Raw genomic sequence first — 19,425 nt, forward strand, 5'->3', positions numbered from 1 at the left:
TGAATGGTTGTTTGTTTGTATCTGCCCTGGGATTGGCTGGCAACCAGTTCAGGGTGTACCCCGCCTCCTGCCCCATGACAGCCGGGATAGGCTCCAGCACGCCCGCGACCCTAGTGAGGAGAAGCGGCTCAGAAAATGGATGGATGGATGGATGATGGAAATTTAATTGAAAAATATCACACATTCATGCAAAAGGGTGGGAAATTCCAGTACATTTTTGGAAAGTTAGTTTTCAATTTCCATTGGAAGCTGGGCTGCGGAATTTTGTAAATACTGTATTCCAAATTGGAAACGTTATTTGGGAATTTATGGTCATTCATTGGAAATTTAGGGTTCCTTGGATGGATAAATTATGTCAATGTTTAATTATTTTTTTAATAATGGCAATTTTCAGATGAGGACGTGTTTTGTGCTGTCGGTGATTCTGTTGGAGCTCTGCAGCCTGACGTTGCAGTTGGATCCATTTGACGCCCCGCAGCAGTACAGTGAGTCACACGTTTTTCCAATATTGAGTTACTTGAGAAAAATACTTTATTGTGAAAAATACAACTTGTTATTGGAAAAAAAATCAACATTTATTTTTGAAAAAAAAAAACGTTTTTCTTAATGAAGCTTATTAAACAAAAGGAGTATTCTTGAAAAAAATGAATATTCAGGAAAACTATGCAACTTTATTTCTGAGAACACAACTTTATTTTTTATTTTATTTTTGTTTTTACATTTTTCTGTGAAATATGTTCTTGAAAAGAATACTACATTTTTATTTCTTGAAAAATGGCTTTTATTTTGAAAAGTATAACTTTCTTTTGGGGAAAAGAATATGCATTTTCTTTCTTGAAAAAAAAATAATATGAAAAATTACCTTTTTTCTTGAAAAAAGAATTTTTTTGAAAGAATACAACTTTGCTTGAAAATCAAGAAAAATAATTTTCTTGAAAAAAAATACATTTTTTTATGGAAAAATACAAAGAAAATTCGAGACAAATAAAGATTTTATTGGAAAAAATGTCTGTACTTGAAGAATACAACTTTGCTCAGGAACAAAAATACAACTGAATTCCTGACCCAAAACATTGATTCTTGAAAAGCCTCAACTTTTAGAATTCTTGCAAAAGATGCCGCTGGATGAATGGTTAGAACAGTTCTGAGGACCCGGGTTCAATCCCCGGCCCCGCCTGTGTGGAGTTTGCATGTTCTCTCCGTGCCTGCGTGGGTTTTCTCCGGGCACTCCGGTTTCCTCCCACATCCCACAAACATGCATGGTAGGTTAATTGAAGACTTGAATTGCCCGTAGGTGTGCCCTGCGATTGGCTGACAACCAGTTCTGGGTGTACCCTGCCTCCTGGTCGATGATAGCTGGGATGGGCTCCAGCACTCCCGCGACCCTTGTGAGGAGAAGCGGCTCAGAAAATGGATGGATGGATCCAAAAGATGGCTTTTATTTTGAAAATATGCATTTTCTATGAAAAAGTATAACTTTCTAACACCACTTTTGTTGAAAAAAATACATTGTTCTTGAAAAAAGAAATTGCTTTTATTGTGAAAAAGATCACTTGTTTCTTGAAAAGTATAACATAGACATTCTTGAAAAAAAAAAACTTTGTTAAGGAAAAACACTTACATTTATTCTCCGAATAAATACATCTTAATTCCTGAAAGAAATCTTAACTTTATTATCGAAGAAAAAAAAAAAGGATTGAAATACAACCTATAGAATTTTATTTTTTTTACCCAATTGGAAAAACTAATTTTTTTGTGAGTGTGAAAAAAAATCCACTTTTCTTGGGGAAAACAAAGTGTTTTTTTGGGGAAAAGCAAATTTCATTAGATGTAGAATAAGAATTTTCAGACGAATTAAGTGATTGGATCTTCGGGTATATTGATTGGGAATCTGGCCGAAAATAGAAGTACTGATGATTGCGTGTGTCCGTGCGTTTGTGCGCGTGTGTGTAAGAAGAAGCTTGGTTGAACGTGGCCCTGGGTGATGTGGTCCCGCCCCTGGATGCGGCCCGGGACCCCGCCGCGCGAGGACCGCCTCCGGGCTCCTCCCTGCCCTCCTCGGCCAACTTCGGCGAGCACGCCAACCTGAAGTGGGTTCCGTGGAATGGCTCCCTGCCCGACGGAGCGGTGGCCATTTTCAACGGCTACGCCCAGCGCACCGACTACGTGTGCAAGGTAAAGTGCGAGGCGGGCTTCTTCGCCCGAGACACCTGCCGCTACCCGTACGCCGACAAGGAGTACGCGTCGGACGCCTTCGACCTGCTGGTCAACGTGGACCACTTCGAGTTCCTGGAGTGGGCGGAGGACTCGTACGGATCGGTGCCCCGGCTCGCCGTCAGGACGTGCCAAGGCGTCGACATCTTCGTGGGCAAGAACAAATACGGACTCGGCAAGGTGGGCAGTTCATCTCATACCAGTTCATGTCTCTTCTTGAAAAGAGTATTTGTAGAGTATTTGTCCCACATTCCAAAAACATGCATGGTAGCTTAACTGAAGACTCTAAATTGCCCGTAGGTGTGAATGTGAGTGCAAATGGTTGTTTGTCTCTGTGTACCCAGAGATTGGCTGGCGACCGGTTCAGGGTCCTGCCCTGAATTCCTGATTTCATGGGTTTGTAGCGATTATGTATGAAATAAGAATTGTAATTAATTTAGGATAAAGTAATAAGCCTGGAGCGACGTTTGCGTTACTTCCGGTTTATCGTAAAATTCGATTTGATTGTTAAAATCAAACTAATGTCTTGAAAAGGGCACCACATCAAATTTTTCAAGTTTAACTTAAGGCGAAATGACGACAAACCTTTTAAAATTAGTCTCATGATCTGTAGGTTGCTACGCTCTACGACATTTTGAGTCCCAGGTTACAGAGGTTTACTCAAATTCAGAACACACACAAAATACGACCACGAGTGGAATTTTATGGTATATTTAATGAAACACAACTACAATTACAAACTACAAGAAAATAACACTAACGGTAAAGAAAGAAAGAAAATAAGGCGTAGGAAAATGGAAACGAGGACATCGTGTGTGGTCGCTGGGCTAAACTAAATGAGCGTGTGAGCCTTGAATGCGTTGAGTCAGAGCGAGAGAAGGCAAAGTTGGGATTTCGTATGAAGCTCGTAAGTTCCCCACAATTGCCGTCTCACAGCAGGGCAGCGTGGAGGAGTGGGGAAGCCCAATTATGTACTAATAAATAAATACTTGGAATTGTTTAAATTGTGGGCCCTGAATCTATCATCTATGCAAGTTTAACTTTTTGAATGAAACTATGGAAATAGATCAACTTTTCAATGATATTCTCATTTTTTGGAAAGAGTCTGTATATTCTTAGAAAAAAAATAATCTTTTTGAAAAAATATGCAACTTTAGTCTTGGAAAAATACATTTTGAAAGACTTTTCGCTTAAAAATTACTACAATTGTACAAAATATACAGAACATTTTTCAAACATTTTCCTGCAAAATAATGCACTTTTAATACAACTTCTCCTTCTTGGAAAAAAAAATCGACTTCACTCTTTGAAAATAATTCACAAATATTCTACTTCATTACCTTCTTGTGAAAAAAAATACTTTTCTTCAATTTTTTTTTACTTTACATAAAATAAATGAAGCGGCACGGTGACTGACTGGTTAGCGCGTCTGCCTCACAGTTCCGAGGACCCCGGTTCAAATCTGGCCTTGCCGATGTGGAGTTTGCATGTTCTCCTCGTGCCTGCATGGGTTTTCTCCAGGTACTCCGGTTTCTTCCCACATTCCAAAAACATGCATGCTAGGTTAATTGAAGACTCTAAATTGCCGATAGGTAACAATGTGAGTGTGAATGTTTCTTTCTTTAAATGTGCCCTGCGATTGGCTGGCAACCAGTTCAGTTCAGTTAAATGATGGCACAGTGGAGGACTGGTTAGCAGGGTTACAGTTCACAGTCCTCACTAGGGTCCTCACAGTTCTGAGGACCCTAGTGAGGATAAGCGATATGGAAAATGAATGAATAACATAAATGACTTCTTTATTTCAAATATTCTTTTCAAAAAAAGATTTTCCTCACGAGATTACACTTTTGTTCATGCTTTTTCTTTGGGAAAAATGCAACTTCATTCCTGGAAAATTCTTAAATTCTTCTTTAAAAAACAAAACACTGCAATATTACAAAATACAACTTAAAAAAATAATAATTGAAAAAAAAAAATATATATATATATATATATATTATGAATCTTTGAATATTTTTGTCTTGTAAAACAGTCCTCCTTTTTACTTGAAAAATATAACTCAATTCTTGAAAATATATCAAAAAAGTTTTTTCTTGCCAACTTGATTGTGTGAAGGTGGTGAGCCAGCACGAGGCCTTCTTCCTTCCCTGGGAGGGCGACGAGTACTGGTACAAGAGGTACCAGGTTCTACGGATCAACCCCGACGTGTACAGCCAGCACATCTCGCACGTGGAGTACGCTGTGGACCAAATGGAGCTCTTCCACCACCCGCCCGAAACCCTGCAGCTGGCCAAAGTCACCAACCTGGAGTGCCACGCCGTGCACAAGACAGTGACGCTGGACAAGACCAGCACCAGCGAGAAGACCTGGGACACCGGACGGGAGACCCGCAACGGCTCGGTGTCCACCATGAAGGCCAAGGTGCCCATCCTGGGGCCCGGGAACGTGGACTTCACCAAGGAGCAGACCGTCACCTTCTCCGAGGGGACCAGCCTCCTGGAGGCGGTGAGCCACTCGGTCAGCGTGGAGCTCCTAGTGCAGCCCAACTTTTCCTGCGCCGTCAGGATGGACGGACGCAAGATGAGCGCCGACATCCCCTTCAAGGCCCGGCTGAGTCGCACCAACCACAACGGAGACACGCACTGGACCTCCATCACGGGAACCTACGATGGCGTCAGCGTTGGCGAGATCAACGCTGTGGTGGAGCGTTGCCAGCCCGTAGCTGACTCCGTTCCATGCCAGCCCAACCAAGACTAAAGAAATATGACCTGTTGTCTTGTTACAATGAGAAGAAATAAAACTTTTTCATACAAATTATGGCATGTTCCTGTGTCTGGTCATGCATGTTGTTGTTGTTGTTTGTGTTTCCCCAGTTTCCGTGGTGAGCGTTAGGGGTTGAACCGATTGGTCGACTAGTCCGGTGATTCTCAGTGTGGTACTAGAAGCACTCATGGTATGCGGGCTCCCTCTAGTGGTACGCAAAAGAATCACAGCCTGAGTACAGTTCTGTTGTATTTAACTTCTTTTTTTCCCCCGTACATTTGCATTTAATCTTCATGCAATGTTTGTTTTGAAACTTTTATTTAGGTCCAATTTTTATTTAACTTTTATGTGTAATACAATTGAGTAAAATCATTACTTAAGCAAAGAGTGTACGTTCTCATCACCAGTGTTGTACCTGAAGGAGTTTAATGAATGAAAGTTCATGAACTAATTCATATTTTGGGCAAAGGTGAATTGAGTTTAGTTCACTTCTGCCTGCTGAATGTAATTGAGAACACAGTCATTCTGATTTCAAAGAACAGTTTTCGAAAGAAAGTTCATTTTCATTCAAGAGTGCCAGGATTTGTTAGGAAACTTCCAGGACAAAACCCGTCTGAATAAACTATGTATGTGCCTTCATATGTCGGCAGATAAACGTCGCATTTAGCAACCGATTCATATACACACAGGAAGTCTCCCATTTGTATTTGAATGGCCTTCATTGGACTTCCCTTGCTCTACATATCAGCACACCGAACACTTTAGGTAAATCAGGTATTAGTTTTTAATGATATTCAATACAAGAACACAAGTTTAAAAAACTGATATCGCAACATTTTGAGATATTTCTAATACTTGACCATTGTGTGGAGGTAAATAAGGTGGTTTAAATTGTATTAAAATAGTAACTAACATATTCTTAAACTAAAAGCTCTCAAAAGTGTGCATTTCTAGCTTTTTGAAGGCATGTTTTATACAAGGCTTATATTGGATGGCTGTAGTTCTCAAGTCGCCACGCCGGGTGTCGCTGTGGCCTAGCGGAAGGAAAGCACGCTCGTCGTTCACGACGAAGAAAAAAACGAGGAAACCACAAAATGAGACTTTTTGCGAATATAATGTAATGTACATCTTGGTAGTACTGATATAATGTCTCAAAAGTCTTTATCAAGCTGTATGTTGACTTCGCTTCTCGCCTCTTCGTTATTCGAATGTCGTATGTTGTAAAGTTTAATAAGCAGCAATCTTGCTAACCCGGAGTTGCTAGCCGGACGAGCAGTCATCGGTGTCACAGAGTGGGCAACAAAATCACGTTTTTACCAAAGTTCGCCGTCTTTTATTCCACTTTGTCATGATAAGGCTGGTTGGCATATTCACGTCCCTTTGTTGCACCTTGCTTCCTCCACGCCGTTACCTTTTGACGATGCAACGTTTTTTGACGAGAATTGTCAGCCGCCTTTGGCTGAGCGAGCCGGTCGCGGCGGCGATGACCACCGAAACACAACTGCACGAACAAGGGCGACGAAGGATGGTAAGTTTGCATTATGTGTCGGTAAACATGTATTCACTGTGTAATGTCACCAAAACACTGCCGAATTCATTGAAATGTTGAAACAGAGAATGTGAGACTTGGAAAGTATAACATTGGTCAAGTATCATTTGACAATAGTTTGAATGGGTTGAGAAATTATCTATTCCAAAGATTTCTTTTTTTAAATTGGGCTTCGTACAAAAACAGCACGATTTTAGTCTCGTAATATTACAGCTTTATTCTAAAAAAAAAAAACTTTTTTCACAAAGTTACTGCTTTTAAAATAATATGACTTAGTTTTTGTAATATTACGACTTGATTTTCCCATCTAATGTTAGTACTTACACCAACCAATGTGACTTCTCATGATATTGCGACTTGATTCTACATAGTTTTCTACATAGTTACTACTTATTCCTAAATATATGACTCTGTTCTCATATTGTTACTATTGATTCTGGGGGTAAAACATTTTTTTCAACATAGTTACTACCTTTTCCTTGTGGTGCAGAGGGTAAGCGTACACCCTGAAACCGGAGGGTCGCCGGTTCGGATAGCCGCCCGAGCGCATGTCGTCGTCGTCGTCGTGTCCCTGGCCAAGACTTTTTGCCCACAAATGAATGTGGTGGTTGGGGTGGCCGTAGGTGCAGAATGGCAGCCAGGCTTTTGTCAGACTGCCCTCGGGCAGCTGTGGCTCTACAAATAGCTGACCACTACAACTGTGGAGTGAATGAATAGTGTCTGCAATTGTAAAGTGTCTTTGAGTGCCTTGAAAAGCGCTATGCATTTTGTTTTAAGACAGCTTTATTTCTCCTATTAAAAAAAAAAAAAAAATCCAACTTCTCGTAATATTATGACCTTACTCTTAACAATAAAGTGTTTCCGTATAAACTTACTAATTTTTCTTAAAAATACGACTAGTTCCATAATACAGTGGACCCTCGCATATTCGTATTTCGGCATTTGCAAATTCACCTATCTGCTGTTTTTTTGCGGAAACCCCCGCTTATTCACAGTTTTTGGGACCTAATCCCAAGGCTTTACACGATCATGATTTTGGGGACGATCAGCAAGTTTAAAAAAACGATAACTGATCCCCGATCCAATCACAAGATGGTGTAATGCGTCTATTTAAATGACCTGTTCATTTACTCTATGTACATGTGTACATAATTTCTCAAAAAACTATATTTATAATAAATAATGTATCTTTGTTCCTCTATTTATGCCAATGAGGGATAGTGACAGACTGAAAAAATGAATGGTCTTCTATTAGATGGCAGTAAGTACATACAGTAATTAATTAATGTATCCACTTTTTTTGACATTTTTGTTCGTTGGTGTGCTGTGAAATATTTCAATGTTAAAATTTGTTCCAGGCCTCCATAAAGGTTAGAAATCACTGCTCTAGTCAGGTCATGTATTCTAGTCAGGTCAAACCAACATTGCGTGGCAGAAATAATGGGTTCTAACTTACTGTAATTAAATTAGTTTAATGTAATTAAACGAACTCCTCGCCTGAGCACCGGTGACCACCAACGCACGTTTTTCCCCAGTTTGTTCTTGTAATACAGTTGCGAGCCACTCTTGTTGTCGTCGCCACGGTAACGAGTGTATCCGCTCACATTTGAGTTGACAAGATAAAGCCCAACGATGGTAAAAAATGGGAAGCGGTGGTATTGGAATACAAGATTTTATTGCAGTAGTCTGACATAGTGCAAGCGTGAAAGAGCAAATCTTTCTTGTAGTCTGATCATTACGTGTTGTCTGTCTCAGGCGTGTGTTGTCTGTCCCACACCGCCGACATGTTTTTTTAAAATAACTTTATTGGATGTCAGATATTTACATTTATATACGATTTTATTCAAATAAATGAATAAAAACTTTGATTCCATGTAAAGTTACTCCCCCCCCCAAATATGACTCATATATTGTACATTTTCTTCTTAAAAAAATTACTTTAATCTTGTAATATTAACATTTTATTCTCGTAATATTCCATCATTAAAAAAAATACTTTTTCCACGTAAAGTTACATTTGCCTAAAAATACTGTATTTTTGTAATAGTGCAAATTTTTTTTCCTCAAATAAATATTACAGCTTTATACTCCTTTTATTATTAAAAGTTCTATTCTTTTGAAATATACTTATAACTTTACCTTTCTTTTGTTTAAAAAAATACTTTATTCTTGTAAAATCACAACTTTGTAATACGAGGAGGGTCTTTTATTCTAAGAAAGATCTGTTTCTCAAAATTACTATTTTTACTGAGAAAAAAATTGTCATTCTCTCAAAATACAACTACAGTACTGTCGTAATATTACAACTCTTTGCGAAAATACCTCATACTTTTTTCCTCAAAATAATGAAAACTGTAATTGTTGTTTTTTAAAAAACATTTCATGGTGAACAAAACATTTCAATGTGAAATATATCTACAAAATAATGAAATTATATTATACATAGAAAAATAAGACAAAAACATGACAATATTATTCAAAATAAAGACATTGGATGCAGAAAAACATGCTATTCACACAATAATAAGAGTTAATTTATCACACACACACAAGTACACAAAGAAGCATACAACAACGTACAACAATGGACACAATGGTGCCTGCCTTGGTGGAGGTCACATTGGTGCCAGGAGCGGACCTCATGCTTCTGGAAAGACGCCTTGTGTCATTTGTGGCAAAACACCCCCATTCTGTGCAGGAACACGAATAAGAAACAAAACATTGTGAGCAGGAACAAAATGACTTTATTCTGTAAGCTTGAGACATTTGTCAAAATGAAACATCACCTCTGTCCTCGTAATTAGCGACGTGTATCCACGATTGCTGCTGAAATGAGGCAAATTTCCCCACTGTGGGACAAATGAAGGTTATCTTATAAATATTTTATTTATGTTATTTTAAACTTATAGGCCCCTTTTCTCAAGTGACGTAGCAGTAGAGTACAAATTAATTTCCAGTTCCTGTCCTGTGTGGCTGTCTAGCGTTATTGTGTAATACAGAATTTTCTCTCTAGACACTTATGAATTTGCCAGGTGTTTTGCTCTTCAAAGTTGGTTACTCTCCACTTTAGTGCTGTTCCAGCCAGACCTATGTGACAAGTGTACTGCATCACCCAATCACTTATTTCATTTTTTTGCGACTACACGTCACGATAGCTTAGCAATTAGCATAGCATTTTCATCTCTCTCCTGTTAATTACTCCTCGTCCTCCCTTCATGATAACAATACTTGTCAGAAATGGAGCTTATTCGCTCCCATGGGCGTGAAGATTATCGATTTATGCTGCGTTTACACTGGACACAAAGCGAACGTTCGCCTCCGTGGCTCAGCATTGTATTTAGCCGCGTTAGCCGTAGCGTGTAGGTAGCTGGGGCGGTGAAAAATAGCGTGCAACAAAAGACCCTCACAACAACATCCAAAGAACTGCAGGCCCCGGTTAAGGTCAGTGTTCATGACTCCACCATAAGAAAGAGACTGGGCAAACATGGCCTGCATGGGAGAGTTCCAAGATGAAAACCACTGCTGAGCAAAAAGAACATTAAGGCTCATCTCAATTTTGCCAGAAGACATCTTGATGAGCCCCAAGACTTTTGGAAAAATACTCTGTGGTCTGACGAGACAAAAGTTGAACTTTTTGGAAGGTGTGTGTCCCATTACAAAAAAAAGTAAAGGTAACACCACATTGGAGAAAAAGAACATCATACCAACAGTAAAATAAGGGTGGTGGTAGTGTGATGGTCTGGGGCTTTTTTGCTACTTCAGGACCTGGAAGACTTGCTGTGATAAATGGAACCATGAATTCTACTGTCTACCAAAAAAATCCTGAATGAGAATGTCTGCCCATCTGTTCGTTCTGCAACAGGACAATGACCCAAAACACACCAGCAAGTCCACCTCTGAATGGCTGAAGAAAAACAAAATGAAGACTTTAGAGTGGCTTAGTCAAAGTCCTGACCTGAATCCTATTGAGATGTTGTGGCATGACCTTAAAAAGGCGGTTCATGCTCGAAAACCCCCCAATATGGCTGAATTACAACAATTCTGCAAAGATAAGTGGGCCAAAAGTTCTCCACAGCACTGTAAGAGACTCATTGCAAGTTATCGCAAACGCTTGATTGCAGTTGTTGCAACCAGTTATTAGATTTAGGGGGCAATCGCTTTTTCTCAGAGAGCCATGGCGGTTTGGATTTTTTTCCTCTTAATAATAAAAACCTTAATTTAAAAACTGCATTTTGTGTTTACTTGTGTTGTCTTTGACTAATATTAAAATTTGTTTGATGATGCAAACCATTTAAGTGACAACGATGCAAAGAAATAAGAAAGTGGCAGACACTTTTTATTACACCACTGGATATCGTTAACAAGAACACAGTGGAAAGTAACAAAACAATTGAGATCTTGTCTACATGATACATGGTTGGTGGGAACTACTTTTTCTTATCGCCTGGCCGTAGTAAGTCGGTCACTCAATAGATAATAGCAGAGTGTAAACAGTTCTGGGGAGCTATTTGAGCTCTTTCAATTGGTTCTAACTTAATTCTTGAGAAATAAATACTATTTTTCTTCTCTTGCTCTCGCTCAGACTTTATTCTCTATAAAGATCTGACAAATAAATGACTTTATTCCCATAAAATTATGACTCTTTTCCAAAAAAAGACATTTTCAAATGATGACTTTTCTCAAAAAAACAAAGTTACATTTTCCACAGAAATTACTTTGGTATTATTACTATTTTAAAAATTATTGTAATATTAATAGTATCCCCCCCAAAATGTATGACTTTATTCTCAAATAAATATATCTTTGTTCCTCAAAAGATTGTTTTCTAAAAAAAATTACTTTATCGAACTATGCAGTGGGTGTTAACTGTATTCTCCTTTTTTGGTCATTTTTTTAAACGGGGCTTGTTCTCATTGCTTTATTTTTTAAAGTTATAATAAGTGTAATTTTGTTTAATTAAAAATGTTTTATTTGTAATTTTTTTCCAGAATTCTTTTACACTTCATTCTTGAAAGAAAATCAGTTTTCATATTCTCTATGACTTCTTTCTCTCTAAAAATCAGACTTAATTCTCAAATTATGTGACTTTATTCCTGTAAGATTTTCTTCACGAAAAAGAAGATGACTTCTTTCATAAGATTACAACAATCCCCAGCCCAAAAATGACTTCTAATATGAAGACTATTCTAAAAATCATCCATCCATCCATTTTCTGAGCCGCTTCTCCTCACAAGGGTCGCGGGCGTGCTGGAGCCTATCCCAGCTGTCATCGGACAGGAGGCGGGGTACACCCTGAACTGGTCGCCAGCCAATCGCAGGGCACATACAAACAAACAACCATTTGCACTCACATTCACACCTACGGGCAATTTAGAGTTGTCAATTAACCTACCATGCATGTTTTTGGGATGTGGGAGGAAACCGGAGTGCCCGGAGAAAACCCACGCAGGCACGGAGAGAACATGCAAACTCTACACAGGCGGGGCCGGGGATTGAACCTCAGAACTGTGAGGCTGACGCTCTAACCGGTCGGTCACCGTGCCGCCATTCTAAAAATCAGTAATAGTAATACCCCCTCAAAAACTACTTTATGAAAATTAAATTTTGTCTGTTTTATTCTTGACTTCATTCTTTACAAAAAATATCATTCTTTTCATGAACAAATGTAAGATACATTTTCAAATGACTTGTTGTATTATGACTTTTTTCAAATTCTCATAATATTAATTTGTACAGTAAATTATTGACTTTTTATGTATGATTACAACCTTTTCCAAAAACAATCACTTAATTAGATGATTGTCAGTGTTAGTATTCTACTTTTTTTCCATGCAATTCAGGTGGTGGGCCTGGGAAACCCGGGCATGGAGGGCACACGGCACAGTGTGGGCATGGCGGTGGTCAGCGCCCTGGCCGCCCGTCTGTGCTTAGGCAAATGTTGGAGCGGTGACAGGCAACTTTGCGGCGAGGTGGTAGTGGCGGACGCGCGCCGCCTGGTGTTGCTGCGTCCCCGAGTGCTGATGAACGTCAACGGCGTGGCGGTGGCCAAAGCTGGTAAAAAAAAGCTGCTGTGATCGACACCAATGCGAGCGGTATGTGATGCGATCCACTTTCTCTTTAGCCAGCAAGTACGGCGTCCAACCTGAGGACATTCTGCTGGTCCATGACGAGCTCGACAAACCTTTAGGAAAGGTTGGCATCAAACATGGAGGAAGCGCCAGGTTGGTCCTGAAAAGCACCTTTACGGAGCCTGGGGCTGAAACGATTCATTGAATAACGCTTTAAAACTACTTTAAAAAAAGTGCACATTCATACGTGAGCCGCTATAACCACAACTGACGCCTAGGCATTTAACACGCAGACTAGCTAACAGTTAGTCAGTTAACAGCCAGCTGCTAATTTTAGCTCACAACAGCCAACTGTAGACGCATTTGAGGATTCTCACATCACTCACCCAGCCAGGCCCCGCCTTTTAAAGCCATACACACTCAAAGACAGAGTCTACCGTGTAGAACGTCAGGACAAGGGTTTGAAATTTAAGGCCTGACACTTGGGCTAGGCGATTATAAGATCGCGATTAGTGATCACAATAAATTTCCCATCGATCAAGGTGATCAGCTGCACGCGTATTTATTTGATTAAACTTGGCGGAAATGTGCATGGCAACAGCCAATCAGAGTTGTCGTTTTCCTGCTCCAGTATGTTTGCAAGTTGTGGGAGTAAACAAAGACCGCACCTCATCGGCTGGCCCGCCCCGTAGCGGGATCGAGACACCGAGTCAGCCGTCTTCCCACAGAGGCCGCTGCGTCGGCCCATCCTCACCCCGGCAACGGGAGGCGGGCAGTGACCGACGCCGGTTGTGTGGCACTGTCTCCAAAGTAACGTAGAGCAATGCTATTAACTAGCCGATGTGTAAGCTATATCGTGGCCTAAAAAACGGGCAACATAACAAGCCTGTTTATTCATTTGATGATCACTTATCACTTATTCAAGTGATTATGCATAAAAATGTGAGTCAGTAAAATTGGTTGTTTAAAAAAGTTTAAAAACAATTGGAAAAAAGGGCGATAAAAATTTTAAAAATTATATTTATTTAAAAATAAAAAATGTGTCTTGATCTTTTTTGGGGGGCAGATCGCCCAGCCCTATCTGACACTAATTTCTTCTGCCCTTGTTAGTTTGAAAGCTATTTTCAACTACTTCATGTCACATCAATCCTTGTTATGGGTCTGATGGAGCTATTTTGCGGGATCTACGAGTGAAAAGCTAATTTGTTTTTTCCACCCACAGAGGCCACAACGGTGTCCGCTCCTGCATGGACTGCCTCCGCACCGATGTGAGTACCTAATTTTTGACTGGTTGCTCGAAATTACCCAATCACTGCATCCCGTTGTTTTCTTCCCCCCTGCTTAGGTGATGCCCAGGCTGCGGGTGGGCATCGGGCGTCCGGCGGGTAAGACTTCGGTGGAGCACCACGTCATGGGCCGCTTTTTTGCGGAGGAGTGGAAAATTCTGGACTATGTTCTTGTTCAGAGTGTCGACATTCTGATGTCTCAGCTCGGCAATCAAGAAGAAAAATGCTCCTCATCCTCCTCGTCAGCAGGGGGCAGATGAGGGAAAGTGACCAGCATAGAACCTCTGCGGACACACATAAAACTACCTTTTGTTCACAAGCAGATGGCGACGAGCAATTTAGCATCCAAAGCCAATGTAGCACTACTTCCTGGTAAATGTCAAAAACAAGATCAGAATCAGACTCATCTTTATTTGCCAAGTATGTCCAAAAAACACCAGGAATTTGTCTCCGGTAATTGGAGCCACTGATGGACTCAAATATACCACACAACATCCAAATCAAAGTCATCTGTTTACAAAAACCTGCCAAGTCCTAGCATGCCAACAGGAAGTAGCAACCTACCAGTGTAAAAGCTAAACATGACTGGATGTAATTTTCGATGACACTTGCCTTTCGTACACAAGTGTCAAGCATGTGCTTGCTAGCAGTCACACAAGATCTAAACCAAAGTCCTTTGTTCACAAAAAGTTGCCAAGAATCCTAGTGTGCCAACAGGAAGTAGAAACCTACAAAAATAAAAGCCAAACACACCATCTCCAACTGTCACAACACTCAAAACACTGCTGTTTTTTGTTCATAAGTGACGAGCATCTGCTGGCGAGCACAATGTAGCAGTACGAGATCCAAATCAAATTCCTTCGTTCACAAAAAGCTGCAGAGTCCTCCACACACAAAGTAGCAAACCACCAAAATAAAAGCGAAACATGACTTGATGTGGCGGCATGGTGAGTGACTGGTTAGGCACTTCTGCCTCACAGTTCTGAGGAGCGGGGTTCAAATCCCAGCCTCGCCTGTGTGGAAATTGCATGTTCTCCCCGTGCCTGACAGGTAGGCTTTCTCCAGGTACTCCGTTTTCCTCCCACATCCCAAAAAAAAAATGCATGGTGGGTTCATTGAAGACTCTAAATAAATTGCCTGTAGGTGTGAATGTGAGTGCGAATGGTTGGTTTTTATGTGGCCTGTTATTGACTGGTGACCAGTTCAGCGTGTACAGCGCCTCTTGCCCAAAGATAACTGGGATAGGCTCCAACACGCCCGCGACCCTGGCGAGGATAAGCGGTATAGGAAATGGATGGCTGGATGACTTGACGTTATCTCAGACTACCACAACACTTGAACAATCGCCGCTACCGCTTGTTCACAAATGACAACCATATGCTGGCTAGCAGTTACACAAAACCGAAATCAGTCGTTTGTTCACAAAAAGCTGTTGAGTCCTCGTTTGTTCACAAAAAGCTGCTGAGTCCTACACTTTAGCAGTCTATATCTTCACTCAGTGCGACCTTCTGTCACATCACATTGGAGATGGACTCAGATGCACCCTGCGAGATCCAAATTAAAAGTCCTTTGTTCCCAAAATGCTGTCAAAAGTCAACCCAACAGGAAGTACCAACCTAGCAAAATAAAATCATTGCTAAACATAAGTTGCCACCTCTAACTGGCACTGCACTCACTCTCCTCTACTCTTTGTTCAAAAGGGACAAGAATATGCAGGCTAGTAGTCACACACAAGATCTAATCGATGCCTTTTATTCTCAAAAAGCTGCTGAGAGTTATCAACCAACAAAAAAGCTAAACATTATTTGATATCTCCCAACTTTACACGACACTTGCCTCGACCTTTTGTTCACAAGTGACGACCATATGCTGGCATACTAGCTGGCGTGAGATGCTAACAATCAAGCTCTAGCGTCACTCAGTGCTACTACCTGTCAAACATCACAAAAAAGATCCAAATCTTGAGTTTACAAAATGCTGTTCATAAAAAAGTGGCAAATGAGATGACATTCTGCCTTTCTATTGCTAGTGGTGGTGGTGAGTCATAAAATGTCAAGAGCAAGTAGCAACCTACCAAACAAAGCTAAACATGACTCACTGTGACTAGTCAGCAATCGCCCCCACCTTTTGTTCACAAATTACAAACATGCTGGCGAGCAGTCACAAATCTAAATCAGTTCTAGTGAGCCAACAGGAATTAAAATAAGTGCTAAACATTTCATCAATCCAACTGTGATGACACAGTCTACATGTTCACTCACTCACTCCTACTTCCTGAGAAAGAATACACCGCAGCTGTCACACAAAATCCAAACAAAAGAACTTTGTTCATCAAAAGCTGCAGAAAGTCCTGTCCTCATGTTTTCAATAAAAGTTTTTGTACGAAAAAGGTCATCTTTAAGTTGTTTTTTTGTTATTTTTTTCCCCCTCCTCATTAACTTTTAAGGCCAGAGCTTTTAGATAAAGGTGAAATAAACCCACAATGTCTAAGGACAAGAATACAATGTGCCAACACTAATCAAAACGTGGTACTTTGGTTAACTGTTCGTGAGTAAAACAGAATAATTAATCTCAGAGCGCCGCCATTTTAGGAAATACAGTAAACCCTTATTTATCGCAGGGGTTACGTTCCAGCAACCCCTTGCAGTATGTTAAATAGTGATGCATTTTAAAATATATTACTAAATAGAATAAGTGAAATATAAGTACTTCAATGCCAATTTGTATAAATATAATTCTGAGAGGTGCAGGTATTTCATTTGTCCACTTGAAGGTCGCCATCTGCACAAAACAATTATGGTTGGTATTTGGAATTCATCAAACTCCGAACTGTGGCTTGCATTTTAAACACAATCACATTACCTACATGTCCTAGAAATTATTCTCAAGCAATGTGGTGATTTAACAAATGTATGAGTTGCATATACTGTAATCAAGTTTCTTTTTCTGCTAAGAACAAGATCCCAATTGCCTTTCTGTGAGTCACTGGTGCCACATTGAACTTATTTAGCCTGTGAGGCTGACTGTATCAGAGATGTGCAGGTAAGTAACTGCATTACACTGACCTTTATTAAAAAATAATAATAATAATTTTTAAAAAGGCCACGATGCACTGAATCCGCAATAAATGAACTATGGTTATTATATCACCCTCTGCTTGCGACCGAAATTAACTTTACAACTCCCCCTCGAACTTTGTAGACTTCACGTGACCAAACCCAGGAAACAGGTTCGCAGACTCCTCATGTCTGCTTCCGGGTTTGGTCACGTGACGTCCATGAAAACAGGTTCGCAGACTCCTCATGTCTGCTTCCGGGTTTGGTCACGTGACGTCCATGAGGCAGTTGTGATTTTAATTTCGGTCGCCAGCAGAGGGTAATATTGCCTAAAATGGCAGCGCGCTGGAGATTGATGAATTATTCTGTTTAATTCCTATTCCACAAACGCAATATTAACCACCGAGTTTTGATTAGTGGTGGCACATACAACGTATAAAAAAAAGTGAGTTTACTTCCCTTTTAATGAAACAGGTGTATTAATACATCCATAATTAGAAATTGGCTATTTCGGGCCATATCTTTTTTTTTTTTTTACCATTTTAGCTGTTAATGCAACTATAATGAAACTTCCCAAGGGTGGGTATTTTTCTATCACATACTTGCTTTTTTGTTTCACTTAGTTAAATAATGAGTTCAGTTTGCGACATGACTTCACAGTGACAAAAGTGAGTCCGTGTGACTATACGTCCTTGTGTGTCTTTAAGAGGGTCGAACCTCCTTAGCCCCCCCCCTCCCCCCCATCAGATTCATTACTTCTCCCCTCACACCACAATGACCATTTATCACCCCTTCAGCGTGTGGGTGGAATAGAAACGTGATGCACGGAGAGGCACTAGTCACGAGCTGTGCCCGAGTCTCGTGGTGCCTGCGCCGGTTGTCCTCGGTGCAAGCGGCCAGTGTCGGAAGAACCAGCAGGAGGAGAATGAGGAGCAACTTCCAGCGGAGGCTCTAGCCCGCCTGAGCGCTGCGGACGGCGGGGGTGAGCAGGTGCATCGCGTCTGCAAGGTCCGGAACTTTCCCCCCCCCCCCCCCCTCCCCCTTAAATCGGAATGAGACGACCGGACTTTCTGCACGTTCTTCCCGTCCTGTGGGCTCTCGCGGCTGATTGTCCAAACGCAATTCTCGTGGAAATGTTCCCAAAGCCAACGCGAGAATTGTGCGTGGACATCTGTTGCTGGCCGCTCGTGCACGACAAACCCCCGCTCATTTGCACGGCCACGTGCACGCGCCTCGATTTAGTTTCACTTTTCCATACACCTAATTTCTTCACTTTTTGCATGCTTAAGGAGAAAAAATAACAAAATAAAACACAAATGTTGTACGTAAGTTTTTAGTTGTTGTTGGACTAAAATAAAGTTTTGTTGAAAAAGATGTTAAAAGTGATGGGTGAGTAGGTTTGCTGTTGCCGCTGAGCTCTTTTCTCGGGGATTAAAAATTTGCATAATTCTTGAGGAATGTATCATTTTCACCCCTTTCAGAGAGTCGGGGAGGAGCACAAGGGGCGTGTAATTGGAAAAAGAAACGCGCACAATTTGTGTATTGCAACAGGACAGAGAATAAATTATTATTTGTGAAATATTAACCGGAAAAGTGATTATTAGTGTCATTTTAGATAGGGAGAGATGCGAGGGTGTGTTTGATTTTCACACCACAGTAGCCCAGCTGGGAAGTCCAGTCACGCTCCTTTGATGCTCTTAATCCTGCACATACAAACCTGCGTGCATGTGTGTGCGCACGTGTGTCAGTCACTGGGGGGAAGGGGCGGCAAACCAAACATTGCAAACACCAAGTGACATTGAACACATCATCTCAGACACTTGCTCTACTTTTAATTTTTTAGCGTCTGGGTTAATACAAGTTTTATATTTGAAACACATCTACGCAACAACACTGCTTTAGTACAACCCTAACCACATAAGCCTTATGCATAACATCAACGCGACCGCTACACGTATCTTCTAAAAATCTGCACCACCGCACCACTACACAACAACATGTCTACACACCATCTTTATTTATGAGCATCAGTGTTGTCTCCACTCATGCTTTATGGTGTGGCTAACATTATTAGCATATTTATCAGCACACAACAGTTTGTTAGGGCTACGCATGATTAGTATCACGTGCAGTGGGTACTACACGGCTAATCAATCAAAAGCGTCGGGTCGTGCCGCCCACCCGGCCAGTGGCCTTCGCCGCTCATCTGAGCACCACGCAGAGGCCAAGGTCAAATTGATCTTGCCCCCATGAACCAACAACGTCACTCTCTTTCTTCACCTGTTGTCATGGAGATTGACCGACTGACCAAAGTAATTCCCTGACAACCTTCGAGATGATGTCGCTGTAACATCAAAACTAACCAAAACAGCCGACCTTCTGCGTCTTTCTGGGCAATGCTTCTTGACTGTTTTTTTTGTTGTTGTTTTTTTTATCTACTCAAGTTAAATATGCCTTCCAAATTTCATGAAGCCAAGTCAAACAGGTTT

The 19,425-nt window shown here is 40.8% G+C and overlaps 2 protein-coding genes across 2 annotated transcripts; both read left to right on the forward strand.

The window, feature by feature from the left end:
• The first annotated feature begins 394 nt into the window (after positions 1-394).
• LOC133399569 (natterin-3-like) lies at positions 395-4,971 on the forward strand. Its single transcript, XM_061671133.1, has 3 exons — positions 395-485; positions 1,955-2,394; positions 4,330-4,971. Exons 1-3 carry the CDS (start codon positions 395-397, stop codon positions 4,969-4,971), a joined length of 1,173 nt encoding a protein of 390 aa, XP_061527117.1.
• Positions 4,972-6,020: 1,049 nt separating this feature from the next.
• ptrh1 (peptidyl-tRNA hydrolase 1 homolog) lies at positions 6,021-16,362 on the forward strand. The gene is made up of 5 exons (XM_061672680.1): positions 6,021-6,505; positions 12,367-12,580; positions 12,648-12,747; positions 13,817-13,862; positions 13,940-16,362. The coding sequence occupies exons 1-5, from the start codon at positions 6,326-6,328 to the stop codon at positions 14,138-14,140; spliced, it is 741 nt and encodes a 246-aa protein (XP_061528664.1). The 5' UTR covers positions 6,021-6,325; the 3' UTR covers positions 14,141-16,362.
• Positions 16,363-19,425: the final 3,063 nt, after the last annotated feature.

The sequence above is a fragment of the Phycodurus eques genome, chromosome 3 (assembly GCF_024500275.1).
Source record: "Phycodurus eques isolate BA_2022a chromosome 3, UOR_Pequ_1.1, whole genome shotgun sequence".
Lineage (NCBI taxonomy): Eukaryota > Metazoa > Chordata > Actinopteri > Syngnathiformes > Syngnathidae > Phycodurus > Phycodurus eques.

Bases quoted from the DNA above. Each gene is read 5' to 3' on its own strand.
- LOC133399569 (XM_061671133.1), top strand. From the start codon at position 395: ATGAGGACGTGTTTTGTGCTGTCGGTGATTCTGTTGGAGCTCTGCAGC. The intron at 486-1,954 runs GTGAGTCACACG...CGTGTGTGTAAG, and splicing joins TGACGCCCCGCAGCAGTACA to AAGAAGCTTGGTTGAACGTG. The intron at 2,395-4,329 runs GTGGGCAGTTCA...GATTGTGTGAAG, and splicing joins ACAAATACGGACTCGGCAAG to GTGGTGAGCCAGCACGAGGC.
- ptrh1 (XM_061672680.1), top strand. From the start codon at position 6,326: ATGATAAGGCTGGTTGGCATATTCACGTCCCTTTGTTGCACCTTGCTT. The intron at 12,581-12,647 runs GTAAAAAAAAGC...CTTTCTCTTTAG, and splicing joins CGTGGCGGTGGCCAAAGCTG to CCAGCAAGTACGGCGTCCAA. The intron at 12,748-13,816 runs GTTGGTCCTGAA...TTCCACCCACAG, and splicing joins AAACATGGAGGAAGCGCCAG to AGGCCACAACGGTGTCCGCT.